This window comes from Strix uralensis, chromosome 2, assembly GCF_047716275.1.
Source record: "Strix uralensis isolate ZFMK-TIS-50842 chromosome 2, bStrUra1, whole genome shotgun sequence".
NCBI lineage: Eukaryota > Metazoa > Chordata > Aves > Strigiformes > Strigidae > Strix > Strix uralensis.
In genome coordinates, this window is record NC_133973.1 from 45,018,778 (window position 1) to 45,040,359 (window position 21,582).

The window sequence follows — 21,582 nt, forward strand, 5'->3', positions numbered from 1 at the left end:
ATCTTAAAGAAGAATTTATTATACTTTTAAAGGGCTTTGTGTATGTCTTTCACCTGCGTTCAGTATTTATAACATTATGTGATGGTTTAGTCCCTGTCGAGGTCTGAGACCACATGGCCGATGCCCCTCCCCCACAAAGGGAGTGAAATACAAAGCCCCAGGGCTGAGATAAGGAGAGGTTTAATACAACAATACAACAGCAACACAACAAACAACAACAATAACAATAATAATAACAGTAATAACAATGAACAGAACGAGGTATGTACCGATACAGCAGTGAGAGGACCGGCTGCCCTCACTGATTCTTCCCTTGCTAAAGTGCCGGGAGGTGAGGTCAGCATGGTATATGAATAACCCTGCTACAGCTTCCCCCCACTGCTGGGGAAACTTAACCCTATCCTGGCTAAACCAGGACACATTAACAACTGGCTTTTCCACCATCCTGCTGTTACTCTGCCATTGATATGCTCACATCTTCTTTGTGTTGATGCAAGTGTTTATGCAGGTATTAAGAGAACTGTGTTTGGGGAGCTAAATAAGAAAAGAACTAAAATATAGTGACTAAGTCACTACCTTTTGATAACTACTTTATTCACTGGTCATTCATGAAAATGTGGTTTGGTGGTTTTTCATTCAAACACTCTCTAAACTACTTTTTTGTTATTTCTGCTGATGATAATTTCTCATTTTAATTTGCTTTGTCTCTCATTTCATAAGTGGTTTCATTCTGATGGACCTGAATATAAGAATGCAATTATCCTGTAGAAATCAATCAATCTGTTTCTTTCTAAAGATCTGATTCCATACTTGCAGATGATTTTTCTTTTTTTAAAAAAAAAGCTTTGTGTGGGATACTCTTCTGTCTGCATTACTCACCTTCACAGAAGCTCTGTTGCAGTGTGGGAGCTTACACATAATTTCTGTAGGCATGAATACCTTTTTGTCTTCCTAAAACTTTTTCTATACACAGCCTTATTAAGTGGGAAAGTGGTGTTTTTAACTCAAACACCAGGTTACTTGAGTCACACAGGAACGCTGTGATACAAAAAGGACTGAGTGATTCCTACTACTTTCGGTGGCACAGTTCTGCCTCTGTTGCATTGGATACAGGTGGAAAAGAAAAAATAGATACACCTCAGAGGGAAAATACTTCACTTCAAAAATGCCAAAATATAGTTATGCTGAAATTATATTGAATAACTAATTATTACTGTAGACTCAAAGGCTAAAACTAGTAGTACTCTATGCCATTGTAACTACCTTGATTTAATTTTCAGCAAATCAGTGCAGGTCTTTTCACCTAGACACAGTATCTTTTCACCTAGACACAGTATCAGACTGCCTGTTTCCTGATTAGGGTATCTGATACTTAGATATTCAGATTGCATGCTCTGAAGGACCGTATAATATCATCCGGTGTCTGAAATCAGTAACTGGGAATTGCTTTTTGTCCCTTTCTGTAAGAAGAGCTCCGGAAGTCTGAACAGAGGCTCTTATTCAGGAGCAGTCCCTAGTTGGGGAAGGCAGTTGCCTGCCTAAGCCACATTGGGATTGCCTAGACAAATCTCTATTTGTCATACTTTATGCACTGATGTGTTCATTTCAGTGCAAAGTTCACCAGTGGTGAACATTCATTTCCTGCTCACTACAATTTATGCACTTTATTCAGGTTTTCTAAAACAGGGCTGCAAAACTTAAGTTCGCTTTTACTCTGCTTGTGTCTGCTGCCATAGATCTTGCATAGCTTTCTGCACAGTGAGCCTATCTTCAGTAGAAGTGAAAAAGAATTACTCCACCGAAGTCTTGTCTCTTGCCTCAGTAGTTAGTGCACTCATCTGGGAAATGGCAAGTGTGGATTCAGATTCCCTGCGGCAAGTCTCCAAGACTCCAAGGCACACCAGTTGTCGTCTTCTGGACTTTAATCACTAAGTTATTCTGCAAAAGTCTCAGAGGAAGACCTAATGTTCTCTGAAGCCCCAAGTCAGGCATTTTTAAGATGAACCTCTGTGCTTAGTGTGTCCTCTATGTTGATTTTTGGTGACTTTGCACTTCATGTTTAGTATGCGGGAGCACTGAATTGCCCTTCAAGATTCAGTCAATAAAATAGGTACACTAAGACACTCTGAGTGTTCAGGATCACCTAGCTCTATCCTATAAGAACAAAAAGCCTTCTCTGAGAAGCGTTTACACCTAATTTAGTCACTCTGAAATGCAGGTACCTACTTGTTGGATGTCAGGGTGTCTTGGCTTCATGCCTAAAGAAGACTGTGAATATACACTTGAGAAAAGTTGATCAACACTGCTTTACATGAAATCTCAGAGAAACCTGGTCTTACACATCCTATGCTTTATTAATATTTTGTGGTTTACATATATAGAATGACAAGCCTTCTGAAGACAGGCACTTTTGAATTTAGCTCCTGTTTTCCCTCTTTGATTTTCTGTTACTCCAGTTCTCCTGTTCTACTTCTTTCTCTTCCATTTCCTTGTTGTCCATAAAGTTTGGTCCAGATATTCACTTTTTTTTCCTGTCTTCCTCTGAGTTTATTCCTCTGTATTTCATTAATTCACTTTTTCCATTGTTTTTCCTCCTTCATTATTGTCCCTTTCTATAATACCTTTCAGTACCTCTCTATCTCCCAACAATTTTTATATTGAAAAAGGCTCTTGAAGAAGAACAAGGATTTGTTGCTCTAACTGTCAGAACAGCTACAGTTGTCTTTATGATTACTTAGGAACTAATCTAGTATCTATAGAAAATACATTGGTGGAAAATTTCATTTTTAAAGATTTAAAACATATGTTCATCATTCCTGGAACTTAAAAGGCTTTGATGATTTAATTGTCAAAAATAGTCTTTACTGCAAATTGTAGCTTCTCCTTTTGACTGAAGTCTGAGCTTAGCCTTTCCTTCAGGTGTATTTCAGAGGTAAGCCATAAGCCTTCTGCATTGACTCTCAGGCTGTAATTTCTGTGCAGTCTTTGTCGCATTTAGATGTTCCCAGGAATGGAAGCACAATTAGTCACAAAAAGGCTAGCAATAGTTTGAAAATCAGGTATGATAATGAACTCATACAGTGGACCTGGTGCCTGGTGCATGTATTTTTTGCCAATTTTAGCACTATTCCTAGACTGTCTGCTACCAAAAAAGCCACCAATAAAACAAACAAAAATATCTCCAACATTGAAAGAATTATGCTAGCCAAAGTTTTCCATAGTATATAGGCTCTCTGAAAGCGAGGGAAGATTTCCTGGTAGCATTAAAGTAATTTCTTTTTAACATCTATAGGAATCAGTCTCTCACAATATGCAAACATTAAATTTTCTTTTCTAAACTCAGTCCTATTTTATTTGCTTTTGAAAACAGTGTCTCATAATACTTTTATGGTATAAAGTTAAGAATGGTATTTTGTCATAAAGCAGAGGGTTATTAAGATCAGTTACTACATGCTGTGGTTAGTCCTACTGCGTATCTAAACCACACTAATATTTTTACAATTAGATTTTTCTTTTAAAAACAATTCAAGCCTTTTTTTATAACTGCATCAAAATATACACTATACTGTAGTCTCTATATTACCTCATCTGAAATATTTTCTGAGCACTCAAATGTTTAAGTTGTAAACTAGTAGAAATAGATCTAATTACCATTCTACTTTCAGAAAACACTACATACAGTAAATAGGATTTTTTTAGTCACACTGTTTTACTGTGTTTTCAGGGAAATTAACTTTTTTGCAAACATATTTTTTTGCAGCTCACAGCAGATATTGGCAAATGATTTTGAAGGAAATACATATAAACTTTAAAATAAATAATCTTATGTTTACAGTAATTTTATGTCTTTGATTTATCCTTCAACAGGATAGCTGAAGTTTCATGTTCAGTTTAAATTTACAGCCCGTGTTACATTTTTGTTGCACTAGCTTTGTGGGCAGCTCCTTTTGGGGTTGGGGAGGGGAAAGGAGAAGAATAGCAGGAGGAAGTCAATTGAGTAGATAAAGATGGGAGACAGAATTACATCTCTTCTTGGTTTTGACATTAACACACTCTGGATTTGCTACTAACAATATGTTCCATGTGTCCATCTGATCTTTAAAAAGAAAAATAAAAAAACAACCCCCAGCCTCTCTTACAGCACGCTTCTGTGCTTTTCTAAGTATGTCATTCAGTTTGATTGCTAAATAGTATTTACCTGTTTCACCATAAAGTGTCCAGGCTGAGTGATTGTGTGAAACATTTGAGGACAGGCACTGCATTACAGAAAATAACATTATATTCATCATAGTCATAGTTAAGGCCCTCATTGTCCAGGGATAATCACATTGGAAAGTTGTTATACCTTGATCTTTCTTCCATTTATACCATTGTTATATTTTAAGTATCTGCCCTCCAAAAACATCCTAGATAGTACTAAATGATCCCTCTTTCATGGTTCAGGTGCAAAACCCTCAAAAATGGAGGGAAAAAGAGTTAAGGCAGCCTTGTTGAATTCCCACAAGAATATATGTGCACAAGCACAATGACTCCAACTCTGAAATTCCTTAAATTTCTGAGACATGGAAGGCTTAAATGCTGTTATTAAGGAGAGGATACTGGCTTTATGTGAATCACCAAAAAGATCTAATATGGTTCCTTTTACTTTGATGGTTGATAATAATGGAATAACTGCATGCCTTAAATAAGAAACAAAATCAAACCAATCCCTATCCTTTAAGTGGTGATATTTTCATTTTTCTTGTATATCGTTTTCAGTGATGCTTTTTGGTTGCTTTTTGGTTGCTTTTTGGTGGCTTTTTGGTTGGTTTGTGTTGGGTTTTTTTTTAAGGGGTTCAAACAGTAGTGTGGAATTTGCATCAGGATGAATATTCTCTGCACCTCCTTGAAGGGATTAAAAGAAAGTAAGAGACTAGCATGAAGCACTAACTACGTAGACATAATACACTGTGAAAGCAGTACTCTCAGTGGGAAGCTTTATCTCTCACAGTCTTTTAACCCACCATTCACTTGCTTACGGCCGACTGTTTTATTTTGATCAGGTATTTCTAATGCCCTTTTTCTGTCATTTTACAAAGGGTTACTTTGAGTAGATATTCCCATTTGTATCATCACCATCTCTCTATGGACATTTAGGCTCTTTAGCAATTGCTTTTAATGATGAGTGTGAGAAGCAGTGGAGCACAGGTTACCTGGCAAAGCTACAAGGGCACATCAGTGAGCCCGGGGTGTGAATTTTCAGAATACAAAGATAAACTTGGAGTAAGACACCTTGAATGGTATGTTCTGCATTGAACTGAATAAACATGGCAGCAGCTGTGGAGTGGCACCATCACCCTAGGAATATATGGAAACTTTAGTGTTTTGCTAAGGAAGAGAGATCAGTCCTGCTACAGCTGAAACTCTCCCTACTTCAGGCTCCAGATCACAGAGAGCTTTCCGCATTTACTTCTTTTAATCTTTTTCCTCCAGATGGGTGCCAGAGGGAGCTTTGCCTCTTTCCTCTAACTTTGCTGATGCTTTTTTCTTTTTTTTTCCCCTGGCCCTTTAATCAGGATTTTGAAGTGGGAACAAGTGGCATTCATTAGCTTCCTCCTTGCTCCTTTAAAATGCTTGAACTTAGGCCAGGTGACTGCCTTAGAAATGAGCACTTAACTGCAGCTGTTTCTGCTTCATGGTGGTAGAGTGGGGAGGGAAGAAGGAAAATGGAATTTAAAAAGGTCCCTGACTAGAACAAGCAAAAGTTTGTCTTCATTAAGTTAAAGGAAAAGTAGAAGTAAAAGCAATAATATAAAGAAGTATGAAAACACTTTTGTTGTAACAAGTTACTAGGTTACATGCTAGTTACTGGTTCCTGGTTTTTTTTTAATTGTGAGAGTACTGAAGACATATACAAGATTTTCTTGTATAAATAAAGTTAGAACAACAAGAAAACCACAGCTTTTCTCTTAAGAAGGAGATGGTATCTTTTATGATCTAAACGTGGCTCCTTTCTACATACACTGATGGAAATTTTTTGTAAATTAGATCTATAAGTTTCTCTCTTGCTAAATTATTTTATTGTAGTCCAGTTCTCATAGCATTATAACCTTAGCTGGATTATAACATTATAACCTTATACAGCTTAAGAAAATGGCCTATTAAAGCATGCATGGTGTTTTTTTGTGAAGTTCATACTTACCTTTGTGTAAATATTTTTTACCAAAAGGTATGTAAGTTATACAGGTTGCTGTTTTAAAGACTTGTGATACTGTAGAAATGAGTCACTTCAGAAATTCTGAAGATATGAAAACAATCCATCCTGTGATGTTAAAGTATCTTCAAAATATTTCCCTTTGTTCCTTCAGAATTCTCCCTCTGGAGTGTGTGCTTTGTTTCTCTTACTTTTCTTGCATGTGCACCCTTGCAAAATTCATTACCTCTTCAGGTTTCACTGTCATATGCATCTTAGATGAATTAACTTCAGGTTCCTATGGAAAAAGCTTATTTGAATGAGTTTAGTAAGTAAATAAACCAACTATCAGAAATGCTGTTTACTTTTTCTTCACTGCTTATAAACGCTTGTGGGGGTTATTTGGTCATAATATCAATAGCTGCCCTGATGAAAGTTAGCTTTCCCTTTCTGACAAAGATTTAGTAGGTGGTCTCTGGGGGAAAATAAGAGTAAACTTTGAAGATGTGTCTTGAAACTGTGTATTGCTGATAGGGGCTGTGGCTAGGAACAGAGCATTGTGGTGGGATGAATTTACTAGACAGTTGTTTCCTGCCTCTGAGTTTTGTTTTGTTTCTTGCTTTAAATTCGATGGTAACCTGTTGGTTTTTGTAGTAACTGTGGTTTGTCTTCTCCGTGACTTTATTTTCTACATAGAGGTATGGCTGTATTTGTTTGGCCTTGGTATATTCCAGATTCAATTTTCTTACCTTGTCTGATCTATTTCCACCATAAATTATGTTATTGGTTTGGGAAAAAAAAAAAGAGTCCCTTTTATACTTTGTGAGTATTTTCCTTGCAAAAGTATTTTGAAAAACTTCACGTTTGTTTTTCCCTTGCTTTTTTTTTTCCACTTTTTTCTTTTGTTGTTTTTCCATTCTGCTAGTTATAGGTACTGCAGGTACAAAATGTACCTTGTGTTCCGTATAAATTTTGATTTTTACACTATAAAACTTCTTCACTGAAGCTTTTAATCCTTTCAATTTTGGCTCTCCATGATCTTGTCATAAACTAATACAAGACCAGCGCTGTTTTAGCTGCTCGGTGAGTGGCTAGATGGAGTTCAACATGTTCTAGTTAATTTTAACTTCTTTGAACATGCATATGCTTGTATGTATTCAGGGAGAGGAATGAAGACTGCTAGTTATGTCTCCTTTACTTACTCCCTGTCAGACATGAACCAGGCTGCTCACTATGTGAGAACAGATTTCCTCTCTCTTTGTAGAATTTGAACAATATGGAGAGAGCAAACAAAGGTGGAAAATCAGTATTCCATTTTATTTCTTTTCTCTACTATTTCATACCTGCTCAGCCCTGCATTTAGAACTCCTTAGAAAGCTAATAATAGTTATTTGACATTCTGTTTCAGTATTGTTTCAGGGATTTTAAAAAGCTATTTGCCATATACACAATTCTTAATCTTCTAGGCTGTAATATCTCCTGCAATCATGCTTGGCAGTATTGCAGCATAAATATACCCAGTGAAACATCTACACACATAGCACTGAGAAGCTGATGCTCCAAGCTGACATTATGACACACTTATTCTATACATGGTGCTACTAAAATGTGTATAGTCAAGTATTATTTCAGCAAATGGAAAATCAGGAAAGTTAAATTGCTGTTGGATTAAGGAGAGCTTTTTGAATTTTTATTTTTTTTTTTAATTAAGTTGATGCTTGTCACAGCTGAGTTGCAGTAGGTGGTTATATACATTTAAGTTGGCTTGGAATCTGTGCTGTCTTCTTTATGTACAATACTAAGAAAATTCAGAAGAAACCTGTCAGTGACTTACTGAAGCTTACTACTTCTCTTTTATAGCTGTATCTCAGAAGGTTCAAATTTTTGCCATTCGTAGTAAGTGTAAAAAGGGAGATGCTGTGTATGCTCTACACAGGAAAATGCATATGCAGTGGAGCTAGTAAGCATGCAAATTCAACCAAGGTGTTCTACAACATGACGTTGTCTGAAACTTTGGTTTTGAAAGTTTTGTATTTGTATGAGTGCTTGGGTGTTTGGTTTGTTTTTTTTAAAAAAAATGTAATTTTCTCTGTGTCTTATATTGAGAATCCTACCCCTACAGAAGATGTGATGGTAATAATCGTGGCCTATCTGGACACATTAATTTGAAAATATACTCCTGGATTACGCTATTGAGAAGTTGGATGAAATTGAACATCTAAGATATTATTAATGATGAGAGGTTTTTCAAGAGGAATAAGACAATATTGTGTCATTCCTCAATGAATAATTCTAAATGTTATTGTTCTTGCCCAGTGAAGTCCAGACTGGTTAGAATAAGGCATGTTCCTGTGTATAAAATCTTGTATCACCAAATGAGTCATGGTTGTGTTGACATAATGTGTTGGTCTGAGCAGCACAAGTGTGATTAGAACTCAAACCAAATTTCTGCAAAAACATTTGGAGGGGGAACATAGTCCCTCAGATATAATTATTTTCTTTTCTTGTCCTAAAAGCTTTTGTCACTGAATAATCTTTTTACACCCTAGTCTCTGTAGTATTTGTTCAACACATCCTTGCAGAGCTTTTTAAGAAAGTCATAACAGATAGCTTTGTGGTTACTATAGTGTTCTCTTTGCTAAATCTGATGTATGAGCTTATGCATGTTATGCCATATGCCAGCCAATAAGTGTTAAATTTGGGGAAAATAAAGAATTGAAGAATATCCATATGCCTGTAGTGTAAGGTGTAGGAGTGTGGTGGGTTGACCCTAGTCAGCAGCTGAGCACCCACACAACCACTTGCTTGCTTTTCCCCCTCCTCTCCCGGAACAGGGAAGAGAATAGGAAAAGCAAAAGCAAGAAAACTCATGAGTCAAAATAGAGACTCTTTAATAAAAGAAGGAAGGAAAGAAGAACAGAAAAACAAGTGATGCAAAGGCAGTAACTCAGGATCTCCCACAAGCAAACTGATGCCCAGCCAGTCTCCAAGCAGCAGCCACTTTGGAAGACAAAATCCCCTACCCTCATCTTCCTTTACAGAAGTATTTATTGCTTACCAAGTTATATAGTATGGAGTATGGAAGGTTTGGACTGGATATTAGGAAGTATTTCTTTACAAAACAGCTTGTTAGGCATTGGGATGGGCTGCCCAGGGAGGTGGTGGAGTCCCCATCCCTGGAGGTGTTCAAGAGTCGGGTTGACATAGCGCTTAGGGATATGGTGTAGATGGGAACTGTCAGTGTTAGGTTAAAGGTTGGACTGGATGATCTTCAAGGTCTTTTCCAACCTTGATGATTCTGTGATTCTGAGTATCCCTTTGGCCAGTTTGGGTCACCTGTCCTGGCTGGGTCTCCTTCCAGCTTCTTGCCCACCTCCAGCCTATTTGCCTGGGGGAGGCAGAGGGGGTGGGGAAAAGAGAAGGTTTTGATCCTGTGTAAGAACAGTTCAGCAATAGCCAAACAATTGGTTTGTTATTAACACTGTTTTAACCACAAATCCAAAACACAGCATCATATGGACTGCTATGAAGAACGTTAACTCCATCCCAGTCATACCCACTACCAGGAGGATGGAAAAAATGTGCAGACATAATATGCATTTTGAAAATGCTTGTGTTTTAGTACACAAACCAGTCTATGAGATCATGGACTTAATGCATCCATGACAAGAAACGGAAATTATCACCTAAGTTTCCTCTCCCTTCCCCATCCTGCCCACAGCCAAATTTAATATTTTGAAGTTATTCTGTATGTGGGAATGAGAAACCTCTATTTTTAAATAATATTTAAGATTCTCTGCATAGAGAAACAAAATACCTTAGAATAACTTAATTGTTACTATGTAAATCACTCCTCTCAGAAAAAAAATTGGACAGCAAAGGTAACTGGGAAATTACTACTGCATAAATCGCATTTTTCCTTTGCTCTCTTGACATTAGTACAGTATGATGTAGTAAGCGTTTTTGCCATCTACTATAACTATGGGAGACTGTTTAAAATTAATTTTTAAAATTAATAAAAATGTAAATAAATCTGTCATAACTAATTGCAACATTTTAATTTGTGTAAATAACCTACTCAATTTATCTGTAGATAAAATTATACGTTCAAATGTTTTCTGATTTAGGACACTATCAAAGTCACAAATAGTATAGTTTGTTTTCTTCATATTATATGCACATTAATTACAAAATACCTGATTAAACTTTTTTTTACAGAATGCCTGATAACAAATTCTGATATCCTAATGGATAACTCTCAGATGAAATGCCAAAGATCACAGTGTATCAACATTATTTATATTGCAAACAGTGCAGTTGGTAATACAAGAGCCTCAGATTGAGTATCTGAGCTGTAATTCAGTTTTGGTCATTCTGTCTTTTTCTTCAAGAGCATTTAGTGTTCTAGTGCTTTTGCTTCTATCAGCTAAAACCTATGAATGGAAGACAGTTTTATACTCTTCTGAAAAGTGTGTATTTTTTAAAGGTATTTGTAAGAAAAGTGGCACTTGCATCTATACTGCATACATTGGCAGGTCATGAATTTTTGAACCTGTTGTCTGGTTTCAATTGGATATAACAACAAGCTGGTAATCTCAGAAGCAATTACATTCTTTGAAATAGTAAGTGAAGTGAAGTGAAAATCTAGTGGCTGGAGAGAGGAGGAAGACTGCAAAATTATCTCAGCAGATATCTCTCCTGCTTGTCCTGCCACAAGCCAGTCCCTGTGTGCACAGCCACAGCACGTGGTTGTTCTCACCCAGGCACTCTTCAGGACTGGAAGAGGGGAGCAAGCCCACTGCTGACATTTTAGGCAGTGACAGGAGCAGAGCACAATGGGTGAAATCAGGAGGTTTGGGGGAGTGAGGTTATAGGCTGTTGGGACTTAGTGGAGAATAAGAAATGTGATTAATGTGATGGTGATGGATATGAATGAATATAGGATGCAAAACCATTAGAAACCAAGCTTTATTCATTCCAGAACTTTGCAAGTTCTTTCATGAAGAAAATAAAAAAGTAGTAGCTGATAGCTATAGAAAAATGTAATTAAATCTAATGCTAAAAAAGAAGAAATTTACTCTTCCTCTTATATTTGCTTTAGACCAGACCTATTTGATTGGAATGCTGTTGCTTCTCAGCAGTCACCTGTACAACGATTAGACCATGCATTCAACATAGCCAGGCAACATCTGGGCATAGAGAAACTCCTTGATCCTGAAGGTTAGTAGAAATTATGTTCTTTTCTCTACATGAAAAATGAATTTTTCCATGCATTAGATTAAGGTTTTGCAAGATAAATCATAAACTGAAGCAAAATCCTTTGTTTATTTATGTTTTAATGTTATCTTTGTGCTCTATTGAAATATCTTAAGAACTACCTTACATGCTCTAAAGCAATTTTTTTCCAGGTTTGGGGCCAGAGGTTTAATGTGTGTGCACTGAATTAAAGGTCTCTCAATAAGTAGCTGATTTCTGTTTCAAAGCTTTAGAGCATCTGCAGCTTTCATATCTTCTGGAAAGATCATGAGTCAAATTACCTTTTAATACATATCCAAAATGCGTATTCAAACTCTAGATACTCATATCTTTAAAATATGACTTATACATCTTCTGTATATTGAAATTTATTCAGGATGACATGACTCATATCACTATCATTTAGTCTTATATGTAATAGACTTGTCTTACCTGTCTTTTGAACTTCCTTATGCAGTCATGTTTGAAAAGTTTCTTGGTTTTCACATTATCCTTTTAATTTTGTCCATTTCTGTATGTTCTCTGCCCAACTTTCTGAATTGCTGAGAGCCTAGGTAATTTTCCCTTGGAGAACATTTCTTAAACGTTCTTTACTACAATGTGATGTTGAACAGCTATTTTACTTACTTTTTATGTATGCCTTTGTATATATACACACTGTCTTTTTCCACAGCATGATCCATATGCTATATTTTCATGCAATTTCCTATTAAGCCACTAATAAATGGAGTTTTCTCTATGTTTGTGCTGTTCTCAGTAGCTCACCTTGTGGTGAGTTTATGACGGGAAGAATCAGAATTTAACAAAATGTGAAAATTAGTCTAAAACATAGCATTGGGTCTCTTAATGTTTAAATATAGTAGGGTGTGTCTCAAGATTGAACTCATAACCTGTATCCCATGTATTTCCCTAGGAGAAATATGTGAAAAAACTGTCTGCTTATGATGTAGTTCAGCATCATAAAGCTCTCTGCTCTGTAACCTTACTGCTTTGTAGAGTGAAAAAACGGTTAGAGGAGGTAGTTTAATTCAAGAAGGTGATACTTTGCTTTGTGTAGAATTAAAAGAGGAGGCTCTCAAGCAGTTCTCAGAATTGGAGCAGCAAGTAAGATTTGAATCAAAGGACAGGGACTTGCCACCTCATAGGTGAAAGCTTTGTGTGTGCCTCTGAGTGTCCATCTTGTCTGCAGTCAAATAGTTCCCCTTGTACCAGAAATGTATGGGGTGTCTGTAGTGCAACTTGTGAAAGGAATGCACAGTAAAACCAGTACAGCATGGCTTGCTAGGACACTATCTTTCATCTCTAGAACTGAATTTGTGTGAACCACTGGAGGAGGAACAGGCTTTCTACATGCTAAAGCATGACATTCAGCTTGTGAACTCTGAATGAGATCGGAGTTGAAAACTGGGTTGCACAACTGAATAGATATGGTTGCAGTCTTTGCTATAATTGGTTGAACTTTCTTCTTAAAATAGATTAGCGGATAAGTTATTTTCTGTATGCATAAGTCACTTCTGATTAGACATTTTATTCTGCTTTTGGCAAAGATACTTGCAGTTGTTTAGCCAACAACTGAAAAACCCTTAAACATTGGTAGTTTTCCAAATATCTGCTGTAATTATTTGCTATTCAGTGTTGTAAATTGTGGTGCTTGCCACCTATGATTTTTAACTCTACAAATTAAAAGCTGCAAACTTTTCCAAATAAAAAGTAAACTCTGTACCTATTTGAAAACATATGAATTTGTGAAACCATTACAATATTGTTCATGATAATAAATCTATTCCTAGGCTGCAAAGTAGAATTACTGGTAGGTAAGTAAGTGAGGAATCTTATTTGAAAATTCCAGCATACTACTTCTGTAATTTTACTTTGTATATTTTTTACCTCTCCTAATTAGATACTCAAATATCTCTTAACAGCATATTGTGTAACAACATTCTCTTCTCTCCTCTCACTGTTAACTTTAAAACTGCAAAGTGCTACTGTAGTAGGACAAAAAAGGAGTAGGCATTCAGTGGTGAAACAGTATTTTCATGTAACAATATTTGTCAAAACAGCACATATGTAATTTGTGAACACTTTAAAATTAGATTTTGTTAATTAAATGTTTGCTGTCTTGATATTTTGAAAATAATTTGTAGAAAGGAAGCTGATATTCAGTAAGCCCTACTCTTCTGCAACCATATGCAGCAGTCAAAAAAAGGATTTGGGTTTTTTTGGTTGTGTTCTGAAGTTACTGATGATTGATACCTCTTGAAACAGATGACTAGGGAGTCTGTGTTAGCAATTGCATTTTTAAAAGTAAATATTTTTATTCAGCCAGACATTGATTTTCTAGGTTATATATGAAATTCTTTTGTTTCTAAGGTTGCTGATATTTCAAGTCTGTCCCATGAGAAGTAGTCCGTTTGCTTCCGAGGTTGTTGATGTTTTGAGTGTATTGCCTGAGCAGCTTTTAAAACACTGTTTCAGAATTTGATCTCCATTTCAATCTCCAAAGTGGTTAAGATACAGGCTATATTTAAGTATTTACTGTAAAAGCTGTGTTGTGGAAGTTAAAACTTTTGATTCATTCAGAGACAATGGTTCTTGCTTTTTTTCTCTTATATTGACTACTAAGAGTGCTTTTTTACATCAGTAACGTATCTTAAAGCAAGCACTTTGCTTAGTTTTTAAGCAAGTGAACTTGACAAAACCTACCCTAAACAATTGTATTTATACTGACGATGCAAGCATCTTAAAACACAGGCAAAAACACTAGGCATCTCCTGTAAAAGGTTTTTCTGTGTCCCTTCATCATCTTAAGAAATTCTTATTTTATACAAGTCCTAAAGTAATTTGACAAAATTGTCTTGTTCATGTATCTTGTCTATGAAGCATGATAATGTCTTCACAGAGTATGCAACCTTACTAAGTTCCTCTTAAAAATAGCAAGTGATATGTCTTCCTGCTTATAGCTTTCCTCTAAACAAAATTAGCTAAGGAAAGATTGTGATTAATCAGGTGTTATCTGAAGATACTGTGTTTTGATATAAATGCCCAAAATACGCTACAAATGCGGCATAGAATAAATTTTGTAGAGCTATTTTGGTATCGGAATGTTCATAATATTAGGGGAAAAAAAGCAAGCAAACTTGTCTGCAAGAATGAGATATGTGGTAGGAGCTTTATTCCAGCCTTTTCCCTTTCCTGTTCAGACAGGTGACAAAGCTGACCCCATTCCACAGCAAAAATTTTAAATAGATGTTAGCTATTGGTTCTTTGTTTTGTTGTTGGGTTTTTTTCCCCTGATGTTGAAAAGGTGTATAGAAAAACATAAAGGGCAGATTTCCTTCCTCTCTTCTGTCATGAAAAAGCAGTGGAAGATTCAGGTCTATGCTGGATGCAGGAGTTGAATGTACATAAAGTTTGCCAAAGATACTAAACCAGGAGGAGCTGTGGACTCCTTGTGGGTAGAGGGGCCTTACAGAGAGATCTGGATAGATTGAAGAGCTGGGCAATCACCAACCATATGAAATTTAACAAGAAGAAATACCAGATTCTGCTCTTGGGACAAGGTAATCCTGGCTATATGTACAAATTGGGGGATGAGAGGCTGTAGAGCAGCCCCACAGAAAGAGATCTGGGGGTTTGGGTTGATGGCAAGATGAACATGAGTCAACAGTGTGCTCTGGAAGCCAAGAGGGTCGACCATGACCTGGGGTGCATCAGGCACAGCACAGCTAGCCAGTCGAGGAAGGTGATTCTCCCACTCGACACTGCACTGGTGCAGCACCACCTAGAGTACTGTGTGTAGTTTTGGGCACCTGAATAGAAGGACTTCAGACTATTAGAGTGTGTCCGGAGTAGGGTGACCAAGATGATGAAAGGCCTCAAGAGCAAGACTTACAAGATGCAGCTGAGGTCACTTAGTTTCTTCAGCTTGGAGAAGAGTAGTCTACAATTTTCTCAAGGGGGGCAGTGGAGGGGAAGGTGCTGATCTCCTCTTTCTGCTGCCCAGTGATAGGACACAAGGAAATGTTATAAAACTGCATCAGAGGAAGTTCAGTTTGGACTTTAGGGAAAGGTTCTTCACTGAGAGAGTGATTGGTCACTGGAGCAGGCTTCCTGGGGAAGTGGTCACAACACCAAACCTGTCAGAGTTCAAGGAGCATCTGGACCACGCCCTTAAGTCATACGATTTAGTTTTAGATAATCCTGTGAGGAGTAGGGGGTTGGACTCGATGATCCTTATGGGTCCATTCCAACTTGAGATATTCTATGATCTTTTTGATTGAATCTTGCCAGTGAGTGAAACACCTATCTGCTGTTCTGTAGTGTATGAAAGATAATGAGGGAAAGAATAAAGAGGTGTGGGGGAAATAGATTGATGGTAGAAAGTGTAATTTAGAAGAGTGTTAATGAAGACCTAGAGATTAGTGCAGGATTCAAAAGGAAAAATGTGTTTGCAAATTAAACTTTTTAGGCCAAAATGTGCCTACGTAACTCACGGTGACTTTTTGTTATAAGACATTTATGATTATGCAGCTAAGATGTTTTAAATCTTGATAACACTCTCTGTGATCCTTCCAAAGAATAAATAGTTATTTTCCTTTGGTTGTTCAAAATTAATATTTGTGAGCTTCCAGTCATGTCTTATTCAACTCAAAATATCATGCAATGAACATTGCCAAACCCAGGTCATTTTAACAGCGATTTTTGTTCAGATTTCAATGGCAAAGCTATAATGTGGAAAATTTCTACTACAGTAATGTGTATTTTTTAATGTTATTTTTATTTCTTTTTTCCTTTTTTTTGAAGATCATTACTCTTGGTACAACTGAGGAAAATGTTTGGTTTTTCGCACCTTTGTGATGACTATTGTGGTATTCTGGATGTAAATTTGAGTTGCTGACTTGAAAATATTTTTGTTGATTCTTTTCAATATAAATAACTCAGGTTGCTAATCTCTGACTGCTCTCTTGAATTTAGAATATTTTAGACATAAATAATATAACACTCTGAACATTTTTATATTAAAAATTATAAACTTAAAGTCTTCAGCTCCCTTTGTTCCTCACTTGTTATTCTAAGCTATTGTTATGTATGGGGAATGAGTAATGATGGAGATACTTGCCATCTTTGTTGGTATGGGTTCACTTCAGCTAATTTCAGCACAAAACTTAAAATATCTTAAGCAAATAAACCAAATGATGATGACATTAGCAATTATAACTTGTATATATGAAAGTTTTAACAATTGATCAAGCTGTTAAGATTAGTCTGTATCTTTTAATAACATCTAATTACCAGTACCTGCAGTTATATCATTTAGTAGTTAACTGATTCATTGTGATCATTCTACCTGTATTGCAGTTGTGGAAGAACATGATTCCAGTCTGCGCATACAAACTTGAGAAAATATACTAAAGGGTACTATGTTCCTTGTTGTGTGTCCACTTTTTCATGACCATCTTTTTAAATCTCACCAAGCAAAGAACAGGACAAGCAAACAGCAACAAACAGCTGTTATGGTTAGCAACACAGCAGTTACATGTTATTGGCTGTATACTCACTTTTACTTTTTACTTGGGGATAAAATACACATGCCATGTAGGAGCAGAAGAATCTTTTGAGGAACAGTAGGGAATGCTCTCTCGGAAACTTAATCTGGGAATATACCTGAGCTGTGTCTTCTTCCCCTTACAACAATTGAGTGTGAATGTGGTAGCAGAGGCAACAGCAACAGGAGGCAACAACAGCAGGAGATGAAGTGGTTGTGTGCTCCCTTGTAGCAATAAACATCTGATTCTAAGTTTAATGAACTTGTCCCTGCTGTCATTTTTCTGGGTCTTGTGTTTGTGCTAGCCCGATAATAAATAGACTGTGAAGTTATATAATGGCATTTCTGCTGTCCTTTTTAGCTGAAGTAATTATCCAGTTTCTTATACTTAACTGTGTAGCCTCATAAAAACCTCATTTAATCCATCCCAGTCACATTTTACATATTTTTCCTTAATTTGCACTGATGACATGAGTTTTTGGCACCATTATTAAGTGATAATGAGACTCAGACAGTTTTCCATTTGATAACTTTTTGTTTGATCTTGACTTTGCATACTTCTGTATCTCAACAGTAATGGATTCTACCATACCAGCAGCACAGAGAAAGAGGGGGAAAAAACTGTCAGCATTGTAGTTTCTGAAGTTGTTAACCCTGTCTGTACCCAGTAGCTGTATACAGTGATAGCACTGTTTTTCAGTTCATTTTATTGCTCTTGCTGATATGGCTCATGTCAAGGGAGTATGAGAAGATAATTGTTTCCTATAATGTCCTAAACTTTAGAAGTGTTTTGCCTAGTCCAGTGTCTGGGATTTTTTAATTTTGTTTTTTTTTTTTTTTTTTTTTAAAGCAGAGGGATGACAAGTCACAAGAACTATGTTTGATATTGTGCTTCTGAGAACAGTCAAGGAAAATGCTGGATCAAGTTTAGAAATCATTATTTCAGTTGCACAGTAACCTTATAATGGTTAGAAAACAAAATAAAAAAGGATTGTTTTCTTCAGGCTCCTTTTGGTTCTCAAATCCTGGAATACTTTTGGTTAAATAAGAGGAAAGTCTACGGGATTCACAATAATAAAGAAGTTAATTGTTACAGGATGTTGTTACTGGACTTTATCCATAAATATTTGGACAGCTTTATGTCCGGAGCTGCCTTTTAAACTAATGCCACTGAGTTGTTACCAGCAGTAAATTTTCAGCTGGGAAACTGTCATGGTGTCTATTACACAGCTATTCAAGAAAACAGACGCAGATTTGCAGGGATCTTCAGTCCTATTGCCAATTTAATGAATTATCAAGTTGCAAGATTGCTGATTATGTTATTTATTTTAGACATACCTTTAGTGACAACAGAAGATTGTGTTTGAAAACTGTCTTTGTATATTTGCTGGTTTGATTATTCAATATTCTGTCAGTATTTGAACCTGTGTGTATGAGCTAGGTAATGCAAAACAAAAATTCCTTTTCTGAGGGTCGGAAAAATTTACATTAGTAATAAGTCATCAGTTATATATATTTTAATGTCTAATTTCTGGCTTGCTTTTGCTTCTATTTCAAAAGTAACAATATAAAATGCAGTGTAAAGATATACTCACATGAACTATCAAAGCCATTGTATCTAATTTGCATTTCCTGACCACTGTCAACAGCTCTGTTGAGGTATTCTGCAGCTGTGAATTTTTTTAATGTTTCTGTGGAATGTATGATTAGTGGATGGTTTTGGTGTAGACACTGACTTCTAAAATTATGTCCTGTATCAAGCCAGTCAGTGAGCAGTTGTTAGCTCTTAGCAGTACTGTTCACAACAGGAAAAAGATAAATCCCTTAAAAGGAATTAGGAGTTCTTAATCATGTCCCTTCTCCCTGCTATTTATTTGAGTTTTAAAATGTTCCTTTTTAAAAAAATATAGAAAAAATGTGTTGAATTACTTTCTTCAAGTCTTATTTGTGTTCTGGCATATGAATTCTGCTTATCTCTAAGCATGCCTTCTCCTGGAACTACATATAGCAGGGGTGGATTTGCATTAACATTGTTACAGCATTGACGTACAACAGTAAAAGCATAACCCTTTAACTATTACTTTACTGTTTGTCAGTATGAATTGCAGCTCTAAGTGCTGGATATGTCATCATGTCATACTGTGTACATTGTCTTTAGTTTGTAGCACAGCTCTGAAAGGCAGAGCAAGAGAAGGGCTATGGAAATACCTTCAAAAATAACGGTAAAAGTATACAATTTACTGGCTATGGAGTGCAAGAGGTAAACTCTTATCTGAATGAATTTGTAATACAAATAGGTTTCTCAAGCAGTTGCTAGTTTGATCTATATTCCTGTTGTAGTATTTTACTTTACAGATCCTTTTGAGAAATATTTGCCCCCCAAATTAAACTGCATTTCATATTTTCTTACTGATAAGATGAACGTCCTCCTTTTTCTTTGCAGTGTCAAGCAAATAGAAATAGTCAGCAAAAATAATAAATTCACTAGCCTCCATCTAAAACCACTTTCTCTTCCGTATTTATGAATAGATTTATTACTACCTCATTGACCTGTGAGCAATTTAATTATCAAGACACTACTCGACAATCAGTAAGTTTTACAGATATTCATGGAAATAAATTACTTGAAGGGTACTGTGTTAAGAGACTCAAGGACAAAACAGGTCCTTCCTCTTATCAGTGGGAAAACTTAAAATAACTGGGATTTAATTGGGAGCAGGGCACATAGGTTACAAAAGAAATTATAAGATTTTCTATCACAATGGATTTTCAGATTATGATATTATTTGAAGTACTGAACTTGAATTATAAAGAGCTCTAGTAACTTTACATTGCAGCTGCTATTGTAGGGTAGTTCAGCAACTGTTAAACATAACAATCAGTATATGGAAGGTCTAAAAATATTTAGAAATTAAGACAGTCTTTTCTTATTACTGTTCAAACTGATGTAACTTACACTGTATATTTTTCTACTCCTTGTAGAAAAGATTGATATTTCTCAATAGCTTATTCTGGTAAAAAGAGTTGAACAGGTCTCTTCAGTGTTTAGAATGTGAATCTAACTCAGAGTCACTCAGACTCTTTCAAACACATAAATATAAGCATCTTGGTAATATTAGTGTAGGCAAGATGTAAAAATAAACAACTCCATGTTGTCCAAAATATTCCATATTTTGTGTCAATAGTGAAGACTATTATTTTTCACCCCAAATGCAAAAAGTAAGCTATTATCTTTCCACTATGTAAGCCAGCCCAGAAGACCTTTGCAGTGAGAACTGAATTCAGAGGTTTTCTGGTATGTTACTTGGGGAGAAATTGTATATGGTACCCGGTGACACCACTGGCAGTTCAGCCTTCTAAAAATAATATCCATTACTTCTGTTATAAGCAATGGAGCTTTTTTAAGTCTTATTTTCTGAAATATTTACATCTGAACATTTGTTTTCATTAAGAAGTAAAAAACGAAGGGAAAAAAATGGAATGGGGAAGATCTAGGAAATGTTATTTCCTTGTATTTTTTACAAACATTCATCCTTAAAGATAATGTTAGGGAATACCAGCTTGATCTTAAAGTCCTTGTCAGTCACAAGACTTGTATATGAAATAAGAATGAAGACTCTAAAAGAGTACACATCTGCCTCTATCTGCTTTGACTGAGTAAGGAGCTCTGCCTGTGTTCTAATGGGCCACAGACCTCTGTTGCCTTGTCAACAGTAATGTTAGCTCCCTGTTTTAATGAAGCCCAGAGCACACAGTAATGGAAGATACATTGGAGCTGACAATACACTACTGAGTAATCTCAATGTTGTGAAATGTACTTGGCTGAGTGTATTTCTCAGCTGAAATGGGTCAAGGAATCTTTTAACACTGTGAATGTTTTTTCTATATGACCTGTTCTTGTGCTGCTTCAAGTGTATTCTGTCAGTAAGAATGTTTTGTCTATGACCTCACCATATGTGTCACATAAAAGCACATATGCCATCTTTTGGACTTCCAGTAATGCTTTTCTGTTGAAAGTGAGGAAAATAAGGACTGTTGCAAAGAGCCATGTGGTAGGAAAACACATGTAAACAAAATTTGTTAGGCAGAACTTAAAAGTTTTTTCTCTTCTACAAATATATTTTTTACAGCATTGGAGATCACATAAAACAATAGTTCTTAACTGGTTTGTCATGCATCAAATAGAGATGGGAAAATAATCCTTTTCCTGAGGACCTTCTGACAAAGGAGGAGGATTGTTTCTGAATGCATATAAATGAAAATATTTTAAAATTTACTTGTCCTTCCCTTGGTCTAATTTTTTTCTTCTCTGTTAAGACAGGAACAACCACTGAATTTTGTATTTCCTAGACATTATGGAGAGCCAAGACTCAAGGGAGTCTTGAACTCCAGAAGTTCTGGAGATCATGTAGTTTGAACAGAAGTAACAATATTAGGAGGAAGAGGGCTTAACACACTTTTCCTCTAGGGCATAATGGTTTTCTATAGGATATATCTTAAACTTTTGTCTGCCCTTGCACATGTGTATGATATATATAAAAATACTACTGCTAAATATATGAGCCAGCAAGAATAAACAAAAAAAAAAGAAAGCAAACTCATGGTATAA

General features: G+C 36.1%; 1 protein-coding gene across 8 annotated transcripts in view; it reads left to right on the forward strand.

The window, feature by feature from the left end:
- Positions 1-21,582, forward strand: part of DMD (dystrophin) — a 1,145,544-nt gene that overhangs the window by 239,567 nt on the left and 884,395 nt on the right. For all 8 annotated transcript variants that reach the window (XM_074858566.1, XM_074858564.1, XM_074858568.1 and 5 more), the window contains exon 7: positions 11,274-11,392. In XM_074858566.1, coding sequence (XP_074714667.1) covers positions 11,274-11,392 — 119 coding nt within the window. The remainder of the gene's footprint in view (positions 1-11,273; positions 11,393-21,582) is intronic.